This window comes from Sarcophilus harrisii, chromosome 2, assembly GCF_902635505.1.
Source record: "Sarcophilus harrisii chromosome 2, mSarHar1.11, whole genome shotgun sequence".
In the NCBI taxonomy this organism is placed as follows: Eukaryota; Metazoa; Chordata; class Mammalia; order Dasyuromorphia; family Dasyuridae; genus Sarcophilus; species Sarcophilus harrisii.
Window position 1 is genome coordinate 342,502,800 of NC_045427.1, and position 18,229 is coordinate 342,521,028.

Below are 18,229 nucleotides of genomic sequence, written 5' to 3' on the forward strand. Positions count from 1 at the left end.
TCTTTTAGATTCCTTAATAGCTCTGTTGGTAAATGTTTATTCTACTGATACCTCACATTTTTACAGAATTCTAAAGTTTATAATGATTCTGAGAAGGTAGTTTAAGTATTATTGACGGAAGGGAGCCCCCAAACTCTTTCTTTCTCTCTGATTTTAGGAATGAGCCTTGAGGTAAAGTACTTGAAGCTTCTTAAAAGAGAAAATCTCCTTCAACCCTGCCTCAATGAGAGACTGCCCCAGGGAATCAGATAAAGTGGTTTATCTAGGTGGGATTGGTTCAATCCTGAGCTAAAGAATTCCAACCCTATTGAATTAAAGAGACTCATTCAATTTTATTCAAATCCCAGCTCAAGCTGAAACCCAGCTTGTAGATAAAAAGAGACAACTTGGAACAACTCCTTGCAGAGGTCTTACCATGCCATGCCATATCATGCCATGCTATGCCAAGGAAACCTCTGCCCACTGGAATAATATTCTGTTCCAGTGCTACCCTCTCTTTATCTTCACCTATTTTCCTGATGAGATTTATGCCCCTCTGTTGGGATATCTCTAGTAGAAACTTTACTTCTTTGCCAGAACTCCTCCACTACTTTACTCTCTATGGGGACCTTGCTGCTAAGGAAGCCAGCCTTTCTGTTCATGCATAGCAAAGGCTGACTTCCCAATGCCAATAATAAACCTCTTTTATCAATCTAGGTTTTCGGGTTTGTAAATTCCTTTACAGAGAATCTCTGTACCGCCAGAAGAGGGTTCCCCAAAACTCCCTACCCATGTGCCGAATCCCAAGAGGGTGTAGGGGAACCAAACCTCTCCATTTGCTTCCTTGAACCCTCCACTAAACCTCATCATTTAACTCCCTGACCACCAAGAGCCCTAATCTCATTTTGGTTTCCTAAATTTAGATCTCATCATCATCATCCCTGACAGAAGGGAACCCCCAAACTTAAACCTCATCATTATGATTCCCATTTTAAAAATAGTATTTCATTTTTCCAAATACATGCAAAATTAGTTTTCAACATTCATCTTTGCAAAACCTTGTGTTCCAGTTTTTTCCTCTCTCCTTCCCCTTACCTCCTCCCCAAGACAGCAAGCAATCTGATATAAGTTAAACATGTACAATTTTTCTAAACATATTTTCATATTCATCTTGCTGTGCAAGGAAAATCTGATCAAAAGGGGAAAAAACACAAACAAACAAACAACAAAAAGGTAAAAATATTATACTTTGATCCACATTCAGTCTCCATAGTTCTTTCTCTGGATATGACTGGCTTTCTCTATCACAAATCTATTGGAGTTGGTTTGATTCACCTCATTGTTAAAAACAAAGTTCATCACAGTTGATCATCACATAATCTTGTTACTGTGCATAATGTCCTCTTGGTTCTATGACTCATATTTTGAAGATGAAGAAACCAAAGACCAGAGAGAGAAAGAGATTTTTTAGGAAAAGTCAGGGCTAGGATCTGAACCAAAGTAATTGTTATTTTTTACTAGACTTCCATGCTGTTTGGTTGGTATAAGGGCTAGAGTTTATGATGACTTTATTTTATTTTATTATTATTATTTTTTTTTAACAGAGCAGCATTTCCCAGAAGTGATGTTGGGTGAAGAATTTCTGAGCCTTAATCTGGACCAGGTGTGTAGCTTAATATCCAGTGACAAGCTTACAGTTTCTTCGGAAGAAAAGGTAAAACAGTAATTTCAGGCAAGCATTTGGGATGGGGAGAATGAACTTAATGTTTTTTAAATTTAAATTTTTATTGTTGTCTTTTGTTTCAACATTCCCTTCGTTTCTTAATGTGTCTCCCCTTCCCCTTTCCCAATAGTTACATAGTCCCTATGTAACAAAGAATAAAAAAGAGGAAATTAAAACTAAAGTTAACTCATCAATTAAGTCCAGCATTATATTTGATGTTTTGCCTTCATAGTTTGCTATCTCTAAATAAAGCAAAAAGAAATTCATTCTATCTCTATTTTTGGGACTAGTTTTACCAGACTTTTCTGGCAGACCACTGCTGGAGGAGAGCTGACTATCTCTCTGGGTTTACTTCTGGAGAGCTCCACTCATTAGGAAGTTTTTCATTGTCTTGAACTGAATGCCTTTTGGCATTTTCCACACATCATGTCTGGTTTGAGGTCTTTTCAGCCTTCTCTAAAATGTCTTCAACTCATATTCTTTTGGTATGATCTCACAAAACTTTGATATTCTCATTTCCTTCCTCTAGATGCTTTCCAGCTTAAACCTGAAAATGTGTCACCTAACACATGACCCAACCTAATAAAAAAGGCAGACATCTAGGGAGGAAATGGAGGGAAGAAGGGGAAAAGTTGAAACAGAAGTTTTTGCAAGGGTCAATGTTGAAAAATTATCCATGCATATGTTTTGTATATGAAAAGCTATAATAAAAAAAAAGAAAGAAAAAATAGAAAAGGCAGAGACTTTAGAGGTAAGAGAGATGAATTCAAATTCTGCCTCTGACATTTACGTAATCTTGGATAAATTACTTTCCTTCCTATGCTACCTCTTCCTCAATTGTATGAGAGAATTGATCTAAATGATCTCAGGTATCTTTTCTAACTCTAAATCCATAATCCTATTTTTAAAATTCTGGATTCAATTTCTCTTTTTTTTCAGTATTTAATTTTTTCAAATACATTAAAGATAGTTTTCAACATGAAATTTTCCAAGACTTTGTGTTCAAGATTTTTCTCCCTCTCTCCCTTACTTCTCCTATCCCCAAGACAGCAAGTAGTCTGATATAGGTTAAATATGTGATGTTATTTCTTTTTAATGTCATATATGACCACATTAGTGTTTTGGGCTTTCTTCTTATATTTTTGAGTCATTAAGTCTTCCCAAACCTCTAGATCTTTTTCAGATGAGCTTCTATTTAGTTCTTCCTTGAAGAGTTGAATTTTAAATTTTTTTTATTTACATATATATACCTACTAAATGCCATTGTATTACCTCCAGCCTAATATTTTAGCCTGTTAAGATCATTGTGGATCTTTTTTTTAATTTGAGGTTTGTTAGTTCAAAGTTTTAAAATTTTTACTTATTTGTTTTTGCAATTCTGATTTCCCTTTTTATCCCTATTAATATTGAACATGAAAAAACGAGCATTTCTATGTATCCACAGCTGAACATTAAAAAATGGATTAAATATGAAACCATCACACAACCACACATTAAAAGTAATTCTTGACTTCAAGAGCCTTACATTGGACAGGGGAGATAAGGCATAGACAGGTATTAAGTTATAGATTTAACTATATAGCAAGGGAGCTATCAGATATCTCATTTTCTGTTAGGATTCTTACAAGGTACTTAAAGTCAGTGGAATTGATAGTGACAGTGATTATGTACTTAGTACTTACTAGAGTTCTACAAGATTCACACCTTTAAGGGAGCATATATAAGCTAGGAGCCTCAACCAGGATTCAGTTGGGGATATTCAGAAGCCAGGATTCATTCGAGGAGATTCACAAGCAAGAGAAGGCAGTCGGGCAGAATGAAGGAAGACAGAGAAGTGGTGGCAGGCTGTCCTGTGGAGAACACTGAAATCAAGATCCAGAAGGCCTCCAGAAAATTAGCTGAGCTCCAAGTGAAGGAGATAAGATTTTGAAGGAGACAATAAAGGATTTGGATTTTAACTCCTGGCTGCATTCGGGGTGATTACTTTGTGGATTTTGTGGGACATTTGCAGATAGCTGTCACAAGAACCATTGGAAAAAATGCAGCTACAGGAATAATGATCAGACAACTGGCTAAGGAAAATGCTAATGAGGTTTGCAGAAGAATTATATGGGGACTACACAAAGATGCTCCTTTAGAGAAGATCATAAGATGCTGTGCCACAGTGGGCACAAGTGCTTATTATACCCACACTATGATGAACATGGGAAGACAGGGTCCCTCTTGGCAAGGGACTTCTAGAGAAAATCATCGATGTTTTTAGTATGGAAAAATAGGACATCTGAGAGCTCAGTGTAGAGATAGAGATAGAGTGAGAGGACAGGGTGAGAGAATAACACTCAAAACCCTATGTCCAAAATGCCACAAGGGCTTCCACTGGGCCTCAGAATGTAGATTGACCCAGGGAAATGAGACGGAGGGCCCAGCTCCAAGAGATCATAAAAAAGACAGGTGAGGCATGATGGCAGCTGAGTTTACACCCAGAGAGTCTTTAGAAGGTCAGGACTCTGATGTGATCAATCAGCCAAAAAGCAATCACATGGCAGAAAGGTATTACAATTGAGGAGAATACAGGTTTTTTTAATTCAACAGAAGGGCAGTGTCCAGTGAGAGCAGCTCCAATATAATGAGCAGCTTCAATGCAATTGCCAAGGGTTTGCTTGTATTCCTACAGATGGGGAAGGAAACAGATGGGTGGCAACGAGCACCTGGAGAGAAAGGGAAAAAGAGAAAAACATCAAAACAAAGGAGAAAACCTAAGAACAAAATCTGCAGGAATCATTGGATTTCCTAACACAAGATGAGACTGTTGCAGGACTTGAAAATCAGCAGGAATCATTGGATTCCTTGAGATGAAAAAACTGTTGATGAGACTATTGCAGGACTTCAAAACTTGCAGGAATTATTGGATTCCTGGCACATGAACTAATGGACAATAGATTCCTTTTGGACTATTACTAGGACTTATGGACATATATAATGCCTCATGTTGATTCATGTTATTTGTTACATCACTACTAGCCTGTGTTCCTATGTGCTTCTGTAATTTATGTAATTATGTGTAATACCTCCCATATTGATGGATTTATGTATACCTGTTTTAAGAGTGAGTCCTTTCAGAAACCCGCTAATCTGATTTGATTTCCCATTTCCTTTGGTGTTTTCATCTTTCCTGAGATGTCAGGGAGGGTGTGATCACCTCCTTTTTATGGTATTTTCACTCCTCTTTTGAGCAGTCAGGGAAGGCATGATCACCTTTTTTGGGGTTCTCACCTTCTTGAGAAGTCAGGGAAGTCATGACCACCTATGTTCTAAATCAAAAGAAAGCGGGAGATGTTAGGATTCTTACAAGGTGCTAAGTCAGTGGAATTGATAGAGACAATGATTATGTATTTAGTACTTACTAGAGTTCTACAAGATTCACACCTTTAAGAAAGCATATATAAGTTAGGAGCCTCAACCAGGATTCACTCCAGGAGATTCAGAAGCCAGGATTCAATAGAGAAGATTCACAAGCCAGAGAAGCAGTCGGGCAGAACGAAGGAAGACAGAGAAGTGGTGGCCAGCTGTCCTGTGGAGAACACTAAAATCAAGATCCAGAAGGCCTCCAGAAAACTAGCCAAGCTCCAAGTGAAGTAGATAAGATTTTGAAGGAGACAATAAAGGATTTGGACTTTAACTCCTAGCTGCTGTGATTACTTTGAACTGAAACTAAGGCTGCCTCCAGAAGCCCCCCAAGAAACCTGCTCCCAGAGAACATTATATTTTAGAGAAGAATACTATAATTTTCCACTTGGCTCTACTAATTTTGAACTTCTTTGACTTTTCCATTATGCCCGAAGTAATCTCAACATTAATAAATCTCATCATCTTCTTTTTACTCACACCTCATTAATACTTTATGTCCCTTTGACTTGAGAGTGGGAACTATAAACTCCTCCATATAAAGAAGCAGGGGTAGGACTGGATTCCTTATTTTCCATCCAGGCTTCACTTATTTGGAACTCCTCTGTCTCTAATAAATTTGACTCTTCTCTCAATTTACCAATTTACCATGACTTTCCTTGCTCCACTTCAGCCAAACATTTGAGAAGGTCCTTTTATTGTTCTCTCTGTTGCCCATTATTATCATCCCATCCAGTAGGGATTATGGTCCTGCCCCTTCATTGTTTGTTTTTTTTTGGTCCATCACAGCTAAAAATCAACCCTATCTTTTTGTTGTTCTCATCTTCCATCAGCAGCCTTACTGCATTCTAAATATTAGCATTGCTGACACTTCTTTAAAAATGCTGATAATAAAAATAATAATGTTAGCTGATATTTATAAAGCACTTTAAAATTACCTCATTTGAACCTCACAACCACCACCTTAGGTGGTGGGTACTTTTATTAACCCCATTTTACAAATGAGGAAACTGAGACCACAGAAGTGAAATGACTTGTCCAGTAAGCACAAATGATTTGTCCAAGGCCAGATGCGAGCTCAAGTCTATATGTTTTTCTGCTGCGTTGCCAGCTGTCCCACAGTTATAGAACTGTGCCATCTTTTTGTGTTTGCTCTCTATTGACTATCCATACTTACATCTGTGTGAGTTATCTGATGAGTTCCTTGGGCATCCATATCCACCTCTTTATATTGTTTTCCATTTTCCTCCTCATTGGAATTGTTCTTTATGTCTTGAGAACTCCCTAAGCTTCCAGGCCTGACTTTTTCTGTAGGATTTTGTTGTTGTTCTGTCATTTTGATCATGTCTGACTTTTCATGACTTTTTCTTGGCAAAGATATCTTCTCCAGATCATTTTATATAGAAGAGGTAAACTGAGGCAAACACATTTAAGTGACTTGCCCAAGATCACATAGTTTTTAAATTCAGATTTGAACTTATAAAGGTGAATCTGCCTCATTACTCTATGTACGGTGTTACTTTGCTGCTGAATTCTTGGCCATAGTATTCTGTCCATTTAATCAGGACCTTTTGAAACCTGTCTTAAATTCTAAAATGTATATCAGACTATGCAAAGTTTTCCTTTCTTCTTTTATCAGAAATTATGAGATGAGGCCATCATTTCCCCACAAAGTTCCTATCATTTCCTCACCTTAGATTATTTATTATGAGAGCCATTTTCATTACTTTCTAGACTTATCTCAGTGTGAATTAGGTTTTTGTTTTAGAATCAACCTTTCAGCACTTTATTATTGAGTGCTAGGCCCTGTACTAGCTTAGGACACCAAGACATAAATGAAAAAATCCCTACTGTGAGGGAGCTTATGTTCTTTGTGTACAACATGTAGGCATAAAAATTTAGGTGAGTTGTCTTCTTTCTTTCCTTTATTCCTTTGTGTCATATTTTTCCAACCTCCTGATAAAGATCAGAACATTTTTTTCCCTCTTGGGTTTTGAATTGAAGTCCTTCTTCTTATTCTTCATTCTCAATGACAGCTTGGAGAGTAGAGTGGTATGTTCCTTAAACCACTTTACCTTCTGTTCAAAAGGGGAGAAGAATAGCCTATAATTAGAGCAGAAAAAATAGTTACTTGGCTGTGATACAAAATATAAACATTGCACATCTGTACAGGCCATTGCAAAATTCTCCTTGCTATTCATTCTTAGTAACTGATGTCCTCAGTCCTTTGTCTTTTTTGCTAATAACTTTGCTGGACAAATGCTTTGGCAAATGGCCTATAATTTCTTCTTTGTACCTCCTCAACAACTTGACAATTACACCCAATTATTTTTCTCTTGTTTTTCTAATCTCTTACTTTGTTTTACTGTCTTGCTGGACCATCTTGGGTTGAATTTAATGTGCTTATTTACAGTTCTGAGCTCACCAAATGATGAATTGCTAGTTTGTGCTTCCATTGATTTTTCTGATTAAACGCTAATGGGGTACTCAATGATGAGTGTGCAAAGACACTGGAACAGGTAGGCCCTTGGTGAAATGGCTTATCCTGCTTCTCTCTGGCCTGCTGTTCACTTTTTCCTTTGCACTAACATCATTTTTGGTGCTACTATAAGGTCTAGTTAAAATTTCATTTTACTAGATATTCTTTCTGTCTTTTAATCACAACCCAGAACAACTTCTGAGAAAATGTCTGGAGAGACTCCACTGTATGTATTTTTTGAAAATGCCCTTTCCCTATATCATTTCTGCAGTGAATTTATCAAGTTCCAGTTACTTTGTAGCCACCTTTCCTAGCCTCCAAAATTGAGGTGTCCTGAGTGGGTCTTTTTTTCCCCCAGTGTTAAATTGTGTTTTAATAAGAGACAAATGTAAACAAATGCACAATCTTAAATAAAATTCTTTTTGGCAACAGAGTTAAAGATAATACCACAACAGAAGGGTAATTGCTGCTGTAATAGATCTTTAAAAGATAGAAAAGCTTTGTTTTTGTTAATAATAGCTTTTGATTTTCAAAATAGATGCAAAGATAGTTTTAAGCATTTGCCCTTGCAGAAACTTTGTGTTCCAAAATTTTCTCCCTCCCTTCCCTTTATCCCCTCCCCTAGAAAGCAAGTAATATAATAAACATGAGCAATTCTTCTTAGCATATTTGCACATTTAATATGTTGTACTGGAAAAATCAGATCAAAAAGGAAAATAATGAGAAAGAAAAAAATTAAGCAAATACAACAAAAAGGTGAAAATACTATGTTGTGATCTACATAAAGTCCCCATCGTCCTCTTTCTGGTTGCACATGGTTCTCTCCATCACAAGTCTATTGGAATTGGTCTGAATTGCTTCACTGTTGAAGAGCCAAGTCCATCAGAATTGGCTATCACATAATCTTATTGTTTCTGTGTACAGTGTTCTCTTGATTCTGCTCACTTCACTTAGCTTCAGATTGTGTAAATCTGTCCATGCCTTTCAGAAATCATCCTGCTGATTGTTGATAAAAAAGCTTTGTTCTTTTAACTTTAAATAGGAAGTATTTACTTATACACTGAATTTAAGCTGTTTGTTTTATGTATTCATAATTTACTTAGTTTCAGTCAGTGAATAGATTATCTTTTTGTATCGGTTCACTCTATTTTCCCAATATGAAAAATTGAGACCATTTTCAAGAACTTACTCTCCCTCTTTCTCATCTTATATCACTTATGCCTCCCTCCATTATCCTTAACTTTACCTGTCTTTTTTTGAAGAGATAGCCTTTCTTTTTGCAAAGGAAAACACCCATTACTTGCGCAAATGATCCCATTACATCTCATCTATTGGAGGAGATTATCTTCTCTGTCATTCCCTACTTTCTCACTAAACTTCAATCACTCTCTGTCACTGGCTTTCTCTCTACTGCCTGCAAGCATGCCTGTATCTTCCTCATCCTCACTTGATCTGTCCCTTGCTAGCTAACGTCTTATATCTTTCTCCCTTTTATGACTAGACTCTTTGAGAAGATTGTCTACAATTTGTGCCTTAGTTCCCTTTCACTTTTTTTTCACTCGCAGAAGTCTGGTTTCTAGTGTCATCATTCAGTTGAAGCTGTCATCTCCAGACCAATAATCTCTTAATTGCCAAATCTAATGGCTTTTAGTCAATCTTCATCCTTGACCTTTTTGCGGTTTCTGATAATATCAGTCACCCTTGTCCCCTTTGATACTCTTTTCTCTGAGATCCTCCCTATCTGATCACTCCTTAGTCACGTTTGCTAAACCTTTTTTTTCCGAGTTTGCCCCTATTAACTTTGGATATTCTCTGAAACTCTGTTCTGGGCCCTCTTTTCTCTTCCTGCTGTAGTTCTTGCTGATTCAATTATAATCTCTACATAAATGATTCTCATATTTATTTATCTAGCCCTAATCATTCTGCTGATCTCCTGGAGGCTTACATTTCCTGCTCTTTGTTAGATATCTTGAACCAGATATTACATAGATGTCTTAAACTTAGCATGTCTAAATTGAGATCATTATTTTTTCCCCTAAACCTTTTACTCTTGCTAACTTTCCTATTACTGTCATTGGGAACATATCATGCCTTAATGGTATTGGCTTCCCTTTTTGATTTTCTTCCAGTTTGTTCTGTAGTGCCTAGTTTTTTGCATGTTATTTTCATTAAAATGTGAATTCCTTGAAAAGAAAAAGGGACTGTCTTTGTATTTCTATTACTTAGGACAGTGTCTAGCACACTGGCAAAGATATGATAAATGCTTGTTGACTTGCCTTGATTTCTTCAGCAGTGAATTTGCCTGCTTTCTCTCCCCCTGCTCCATTCCCCCATAGACCTGTCAATATTGAATTTTTCCATCTTCCTTTTGTGAGTTGGACACATTTAAAGTGAAACCTTGGAGTTATTTTAATTTCTGTTTCTTAGATTTTTAGTAATTTTGAATATGTTTTAGATGGCTATTCAGTTTGAGCTTCTTTTGAAAACTTTTTAGTCATGACCTGTGAAGTCTGAGCTAGCTCCCTGGAGGTCTCATGATCAGTCAGAGTCAGGATAAGCAAAAGTTCTTGGTCTTTAGGGGTAGAAGTGAAGGGGATGGAGAAAAGTGCCACAAGCTCGCCACCAACCTCCCTTCTCCTGGTTCTGCTGCAAATTGAGTCTGCCTTGTTTCATACCACCCTCTAATCCCTCCTACGATTATCTGTATACAGCAAAACATGGAGCCAGCAGGGAACAGTGAGAAGGGCCATTTTTCCAAATATATGCTAATATAATCATTGTCCAATAGGTAATTAGTTTTAAGTGCTTGGTTGTCTAATTCAAGCACACCTTTTAAGAGTTTCAGCCCTTTACAATGACCTTTGACTACTTTGCAATTGGGGGATGTCTTTTAATCTTACAGCTTTCTGTTAATTCTATAAGTTTTGGATATCAAGTACATATCAAGGATTATGCAAAGATTTTTCCCAGTCTGTATCTTTTCTTCTTTTAGATGCATTGCTTTTATTAAGACTAAAGCTATTTATTTTTACATAATCAGAATCCATAGTTTCTTTTATGAGTTTTATCTCTAATGATTGCTGACATTTATTGAATGATTTACAATTTTAGTTTTCATACATAATCTTGAGTTTTGGCAGTTTGGAGGTAGTATGGAACTGAGAAGAGTGATAAATTTGGAGTTGGAGGAGCTGCGAATTACTCTTAGCTGTTTGTTATTATTTGTGTGATCTTAGGCAAGGGGCAAGGTATTGAACCTCTATGGGTCATTGTTCTCTTGTCTGTGAAATAAGGGGGTTCAACTCAATGCCTAATTCTAATTCATTTTCTAAATTCTAGATTTCTAAATTCATTTTCATCTGTATGTCTTAGACTTTCTTTTTATGGCTGAGCCTCAGAGAGTTAAGTGTCTTGCTAATACAGCTAATAAGCATGTGGGAAAAGATTTGAATTTAATTTTTGTTTTCCTTAGTTTCCTTATCTGTAAAATGGGGATAATAATAGGACCAAATGAGATAATAATTATAAAATGCTTAGCATAGTACTTGGTACAGTAGCATTATGTAGATGTTAGCCATTATTACTGCTACTATTGTTATTACTACTACCACTTAATTACCACCACCACTACTACTCATTACTATATATAAATGTTTCCCCCACCTCTCTGCCTCCAGAAATAGAATATAAGCTTCTTGAGAGCAAGGATAATTTTCTCTAGTTTCTCTAATGCCTGATGACCTATGACAATTCCATTCTTCCCTCTTTCCTACATTTTTCCTTGTATTACTATATTCCTGGCCTTTTGTTCTATATAAATTAGCATGATATGGTGTACAATATATTGGATTTTGAGTTGGGGGGAAAATAATTTTAACTTCTCTGTAAAATGAGTAGTTTGAACCAGATGTTTTCTGAGACTCTAAATATTTGATCCTATGAAATCTAGTATATGGCACTTATTATCTATGTATGATTATTATATCTGTATGATTAAGTAAAACACTTAGTTTCTCAATGCTTCAGGCAGTTCCCTAAGATTAAATATAAAGTCACAGATCTAAGATCTGTTTAGTCTGCAGTCTATACAAATATGATATGCTTTCATGGGGGGTAATTCCCATACTAGAAATTCCCCATGCTGATGAAATCATAGACCTATTATATCTTATATGTGAATCTTTTAGGACTATCTTAAACAAGGTTTTGTTTATTCTTCCAACACTGCTGATGGGCAAGAAGGATAGAGATAGAGTAGCTGGATATTATTTTATTGATCATTTAGTATGATTATTATAGAGCCTTTGTCATAAGGCTCTATATAGAGCATTTGTTTTATTATGAAACTATATTTGCAAAAGGTTTGGTGAGAAATCTTAAAAGAAAACCCTTTCTTATCTTTGTGCCTTTGAACAAGATTGCCTTTGTGCCTGGGATGAATTCCTTCCTCACACCCGCCTCTCAGAATGCCTAGCTTCTTTCAAATTTTAGCTGAAATACTAAACGCCACCTCCTACATGAGACCTTTCCTCCTCTTAGCTGATAGTGCCTCACTTTGAATTGCTTTGTATTTATTTTTCTTATAAGCATGTGTTTTATAATAAGTATAATACACAGTTGTTCCCTGATAGAATATAAACTTCTTGAAGTCAAAGGCTCTTTTCTTTTTACTTTATCTCTTCAGTGTTCAGACAGCACCTAGTGCAAAGTAGGGACTTGGAAAATATTTTTGATTCAATTGATTGATTTTGAGGCAAGGACAAAATTAAATTTTTGACTTGGTACTCAGTTTGAGTACCCAGTGATGCCATCCATGCTCTGCCCATGCTCTGATTACTACACTTCATGACTGATACTCTTTGGGGTTTCCTTGACCAGTGTCCAATAGCCTATCTAATTTTATGACATATTTTCACCCAGCATGTCTGTCTGTTCTTTCTGAACTCTGCGCAAAGCTGAAGGAGTGTGGAGGAACTGGGTGACAAACTCTTTGGAATCCTCACAATTGAAGCAGAACTTTAAAGAAAAGGCAAAAGGAACACTTACAGCCAGGACTTCTGGATTTTCGTCCAGACTGTGCTGCTGATTTTCCCTGGGACTGGAGGAAAATTATTTGGGTCTTACTTTTCCCAAATGGGAAGTTAGTCTCTGCATCATGGGAATGGATACTGTATACTTCTCATGGATCCAATAATATATTTCTAAAATTCTACAGAGATGGTTCTGCATAGACATTTTAAATGGAAAGGGCTCACTGAACTCATGGACTCATGATCAGGAAAAAAATTTGTTTAATCCTTTAAAAATGAGATTTTACTCAAATGCAAATTGTGATGTATTTATATTATGGTAGATATTTATTAAATGTCTGTTGTAAGCACAGCACTTTGCTTGTTTCTGGGGACATATATTAAGTTTAGATAAGATATGGAGTTAAGTTATATTATGGTAGATATTTATTAAATGTCTGTTGTAAGCACAGCACTTTGCTTGTTTCTGGGGACATATATTAAGTTTAGATAAGATATGGAGTTAAGGTCATAAAGCTTGGGGGAAGATATGTGTACCAATACTTAAAATGTATACTATTGTTCAAATAGTATATTAAAAAGCTTTGTAGGTAGGAGATATAGAGAGGGAGGAAGAACATTCAGCTTATCAATTTAAAAGCAATGTATTCAGCCCCGACAATATACCAGGCATTGTGCAAGACAGAAGGATACAATTACAAAGAACAAAAACTACTTCCATTCGACTGATGGAGACAGCATGTACACATATATTTAAAGGCAGAATAAATATAATGAGAATAAATACAAAATAGGGAAGGCATTGGCAGTTGGGGGTGTCATGAAGGGCTTAACTATGCTTGAACTATGTCTTAAAAGAAGAGAAAGAACCTATGAGCATGCCCAGATCATTATGATAGTTTACTGGTGGAAAGAAAGAAAAATGTATATTTTAGTAATGGAAGATGTTCAGTCCAAAGACCTGGACTGGGGAGGAAAGAGAGGGGAGAGATATATGTGTTTGTATGTGTGTATGTCCACATATATGAGTATGCACACTATATTTGAGGAAAAGAGTACAGTTTGGTTGGTTCATAGAATGTGAGAGGAAAAGTTCTACAAAATGGCTCTGGAAAAGTAGGGTAGGGACAAGATTTAAGGGTTTTTAAAAGCTAACCATTTTTGGTGTAAGTACAGTTTTTCAAGAGGAGAAAATACAATCAGGCACACTGGCTCATGAGTCTGTGGATCTGTGGATCACCATCTGTGATACTTTAAATACCTGGGTAACTTTGAACAGCTAGGTGGTATAGTATTGAGCACTGGGTCTGAAATTAAGAAAATCTGAGTTCAAATATTCCTTCAGACACTTACTAGATGTGTGGCTTGGACAAATTATTTGCCTCAGTTCTCCACATGTAAAATGAGGACACAGTAGGGAAGAAACAGTTTTTTAAAACTTTTTAAAAGTTTTGAGTAACAAATTCTACCTCTCCCTCCCCTTCCCCCTTCAAGACAGACATATATTATACATGTGCAATCATGTAAAACACTTCCATTCAGTCATTCTTTTTGCCTAGTGATAAAGGAGCTGGACTTTCCTGTCTTTCTTAATGCTTTGCCTTCAGTCATCAATTGGAAGCTATAGTATCCAGACTGGTAGGTAGTAGTTGCTCCTCTCCCAAACAAGATTCTTCCTCTGGCTTTTCTAGTGTCAACACCAGCTTTGCACCCCCCCCCCCATCCCCTCAGTGCCACCCTCCTCCCTATCATCACCTGCCAGCCCCCATGTTCTGGCTGGCTCTGTTGTCATCATCAGTGCTAATGTCATTGCCAGCTGGCCCCCATGTCATTGCTGGCCCTGCTTGCCCTCTGAGCTATATATAGTACTAGCCTGATCCAGCTGGGGTCCAGGTGAGGGCATGGAGCTAGCTCGTTCTGGAGGAAATGTCCGACTTCTGCACTTGTAGGTTTTGTTGTAGCTGAGGCTCAGACCATCTGAGTTGTTCTTCTGCCTTTTTTCTGAGGTCAGCAGTTTAGGCTCCTGAGTTCATAGGCTGCAAGCATTGTTTGCTTAGAATCCCTTCTCGTGTTGCTTTTTTATAACTCTCTTTGTGGAAAAATTGGCAGGAATTCCTGATTGGGAAATTTTGGGTTTCTCTTTGAGATGATGATTAGGCTGCCCTCTCCTGGTTCATTTCAGAGGTGCTGGACCAGTTGGCTGATTAGCAGCTGCCCAATATCATGTGACTTTGAATTCTGAGGCACCAAAGTGCCCTTGGTTGCACAAAGGTCACAACTGCCACTAGCTTGGACACATTTTGATCAGCCTATTTTATATGCCTGTTTTTTTTTCTTTTCACTCTTACCTTTAACCGGCAGCAAGGAAATGGCATGTCATGCCCATTAACTGTGGATGTTTCCAAAGACTCTGTCTTAAATCATCTCACAATGTAATTTCATCAACTCCTATAGATTCAATTATAAGCTCTTTGCCAAATCTGTATATATAGGCTTTGTTTTTCTCTTGAACATCACCAGCAGCTATTTGGACATTTTAAATAGGATGTTCTATAGGGATCTAAAGCTAAATATGTCCAAAACAGAACTTATTTTATTACCCCTGAAGTCTGCACTACTTGTAATCGTCACAAAGTGAGACCCTGGTTTACTGAAAAATTGGAGGACCTTTACCGAGAGGTCCATCTTTATTCAGATGACTTCTGCCACTATTTCCTCCTTCACTTTTGGAAGTGAGCTCACCTATTTCCTTGCCAAAGCAAATCCAACTACCTCAATGTGATTGAATCTTATCCCATCTTCACCAGATTACTTTATCATTTCCACTCTCTCATTTATCTCTTAATCTTTCCTTGTCTATGTCTCTCCCTCATCCTCAGAAACAAAACTAATCCTTTACTTAATCCATCCATCCATACTAGGTATTATCCTATATCTCTCTTCCACACTATGGCTAAATCTATAAGCAGGTTGTCTATAGTTGGTGAATCTCACTCTGTGCCTAATTCTCTACAGTCTGGCTTCTTTTCTTATTATTCAACTGAAATCGCACTTTCTAAAGTTAACACTTAACTGTTCTCTAATGTGATAGCTCTTTATCTATCCTCATTCTTCTTGAATTTTTGATGCTATTGATTACCCTCTTCATGATACTATCCTCTCGGTAGGTGTTTCCATTACATTGCTCTCTCCTTAACCCTTAACCCATCCAACCACTCCTCCTCCTTCTTTGGTTTATCTTCATCAAAGTCATGGCTGCTAAGGGTGGATGTCCCATAGGGTTCTACCCTATCCCTTCTTTCTTTCTCCCTATATACTAGTTCACTTAATGATCTTATCAGCTCCCATAGATTTTATGATCATCTTCATGTTGATGATTCTCTAATTTATTTTTCTAGCTCTGACTTTTTGGCTGACCCCCAAGCCTTGTAGCTTCAAGGGCTTATTAGATATTTTGAACTGAATGTTCAGTAGATGTAATATATCCAAAACTGAACTCATTATTTTTTCCCTGAAACCCTTCCTTCTTTCTTAACTTCCCTATTATTGTCTAAGGTAGTGTTATTCTCCCAGTTCCATAGACTTGTACCAAAGTGTCATCTTCAGCTCCCCACTTTTTTGCATCCCCCATATCCAAGTTGTTGCAAAGGCTTGTTGATTTCACCTTGGCCTTATCTCTTGAATATGCCTCCTTTTCTTCTCTAACATTGGCCTTCACTACCTCATGCCCAGATCATTATGATAGTTTACTGGTGGTTTCTCCTCTCCAATTCACCCTTCACTCAGCTGTCAAAATGATCTTCCTAGTAGTAGCTAGGTGGCCCAGTGGATAGAGCACCAGCCCTGAAGACAGAAGGACCTGAGTTCAAACTTGGTCTCAGACACTTAACCCATCCTAGCTGTATGACCTTGGACAAGTCACTTAACCCCAATTGCCTCAGCAAAAGAAAGAAAGAAATGATCTTCCTAAAGTGCAAGTCTGATCATGTCGCCTCTCCACCATTTCCAAACAAAATATTCCAATGGTTCCCTATTACCTTCCATATTAAATACAAAATCCTCTATTTGGGATTCATTACCTTTCATGACCTCACCCTTGCCTCCTTCTTTTCCATTCTCCTTTGTTCTGATTAACTTTCTGGAGGTCTTGGGACCAGTCTTCGTTTCAGCAGAATAATTACTACTAGGATAGTCAGGAATGAAGTCCAAAGTCTTTATTGTCTCCTTCACAATCTATCTCCTTTGTCTGAGGTCTGGCTAGCTTTCTAGAGGCCCTCTGGAATGGATCTTGCTTTCAGTACAGGAGGCAGGAGAATCACCATGAGGGTCTCTATCTTGAAGTCTCTCTCTGGCTGAGTAATGATGTAATCTGTCTTTGGCTGAGTTTGTCCCTAGGTTATATACTCTATTACAATTACATCATTACAGTATACTGAGTATAAACCAATCATTATATCACAAGGGAACAATTATTTGTTGTAAGATTAAATCAATCATACTGAATTAGAGAACTCACAAGATAAACTAGATAATCATTGTTTCATTAATTCCCCTGAGTTAACACCTAGTTGTAGGATTAAATCAACCATACAGAGTTCCTGCCCTTTACACTCCTTGTTCCCTCCTGCCCTCATAGACTCTGTGATACAGTGATCCTGGCTTCTTTACTTTTCCTAGCCAAACACTCTACTTTCCAGACTGAACATTTTCACTGACTCTCACACACTCCCTCTTCATTTCTCCCTCTGGATCCTCTTTGGCTTCCTTTAAGACTCAGCTAAAATTCCACATTCAATAGAATGCCTTTCCCAACCCTCTTATATCCCAATTCCCTCTTATTTATCCCTTTTTAATCTTATTTGTGTACAGTTGTTTACAGGTTCTCCCCCCCCCCCCATTAAATGATGAACTTATTGAAAGCAGGGATTGTTTTGCCTTTTTTTTTTTTTTTATCCCCAGTACTTAATTCAATGCCTGGCAAATAGTAGATGCTTAATAAATCTTTATTGACCGACTAACTGGTAGATTTTACTTTTTTTTTTTTTTTTTTAAGAAAGACCAAAGCCATCCTTTGTAGTCTTCTCAGAGCCTGCAAGGGTTTTTATTATATCCAAGAAACCAAATTTGTGTCTTAAATTATACATAAAGTTGAGGTGGTTAAAGCTATTCAGATATGTGTGCAAACTTCTTTGATCCCAGAACTGATCTGAGGAGTCTGGCAGGATATTCTTTTTCTTGAAGCGATAACCATAATATTTAAAAAGGACAGAAGTTTATCCTTGTTGGGATGGATCTTATAGATGGGGTTGGAATTTTGCCAGTCCCTAGTCATCCAGGATAGGACAAGCTAAGGTCTAATCTGCTGCTGCTGCCTTTCCTTCTTTCACACCTAGCTTTTAGACATCAGCTGAAGAAAAGGTGAATACAACAGGTTTATTCTAGCCATTGGACAAGTACTCTATAGAGAAGCTTCCTCCCTCCTCTAAGATTGGGGTACAGTTTGGGGTTAGGAAAACCTCAGAGTCATGAACTCAGCCAACCTAAAACACTCATTCTTCAAGTGATTGTCCTGTTTATAACAAGACTGTAATACTTGGTGGTTTAAAGGACAGT

At 37.3% G+C, this 18,229-nt stretch overlaps 1 protein-coding gene across 2 annotated transcripts in view; it reads left to right on the top strand.

Annotated features, from left to right (window-relative positions):
- KLHL3 (kelch like family member 3) overlaps window positions 1–18,229 on the top strand; it is a 175,258-nt gene that overhangs the window by 81,340 nt on the left and 75,689 nt on the right. For both annotated transcript variants that reach the window (XM_031953008.1, XM_031953009.1), the window contains one exon: window positions 1,584–1,693. In XM_031953008.1, the coding sequence (XP_031808868.1) occupies window positions 1,584–1,693 (110 nt within the window). The remainder of the gene's footprint in view (window positions 1–1,583; window positions 1,694–18,229) is intronic.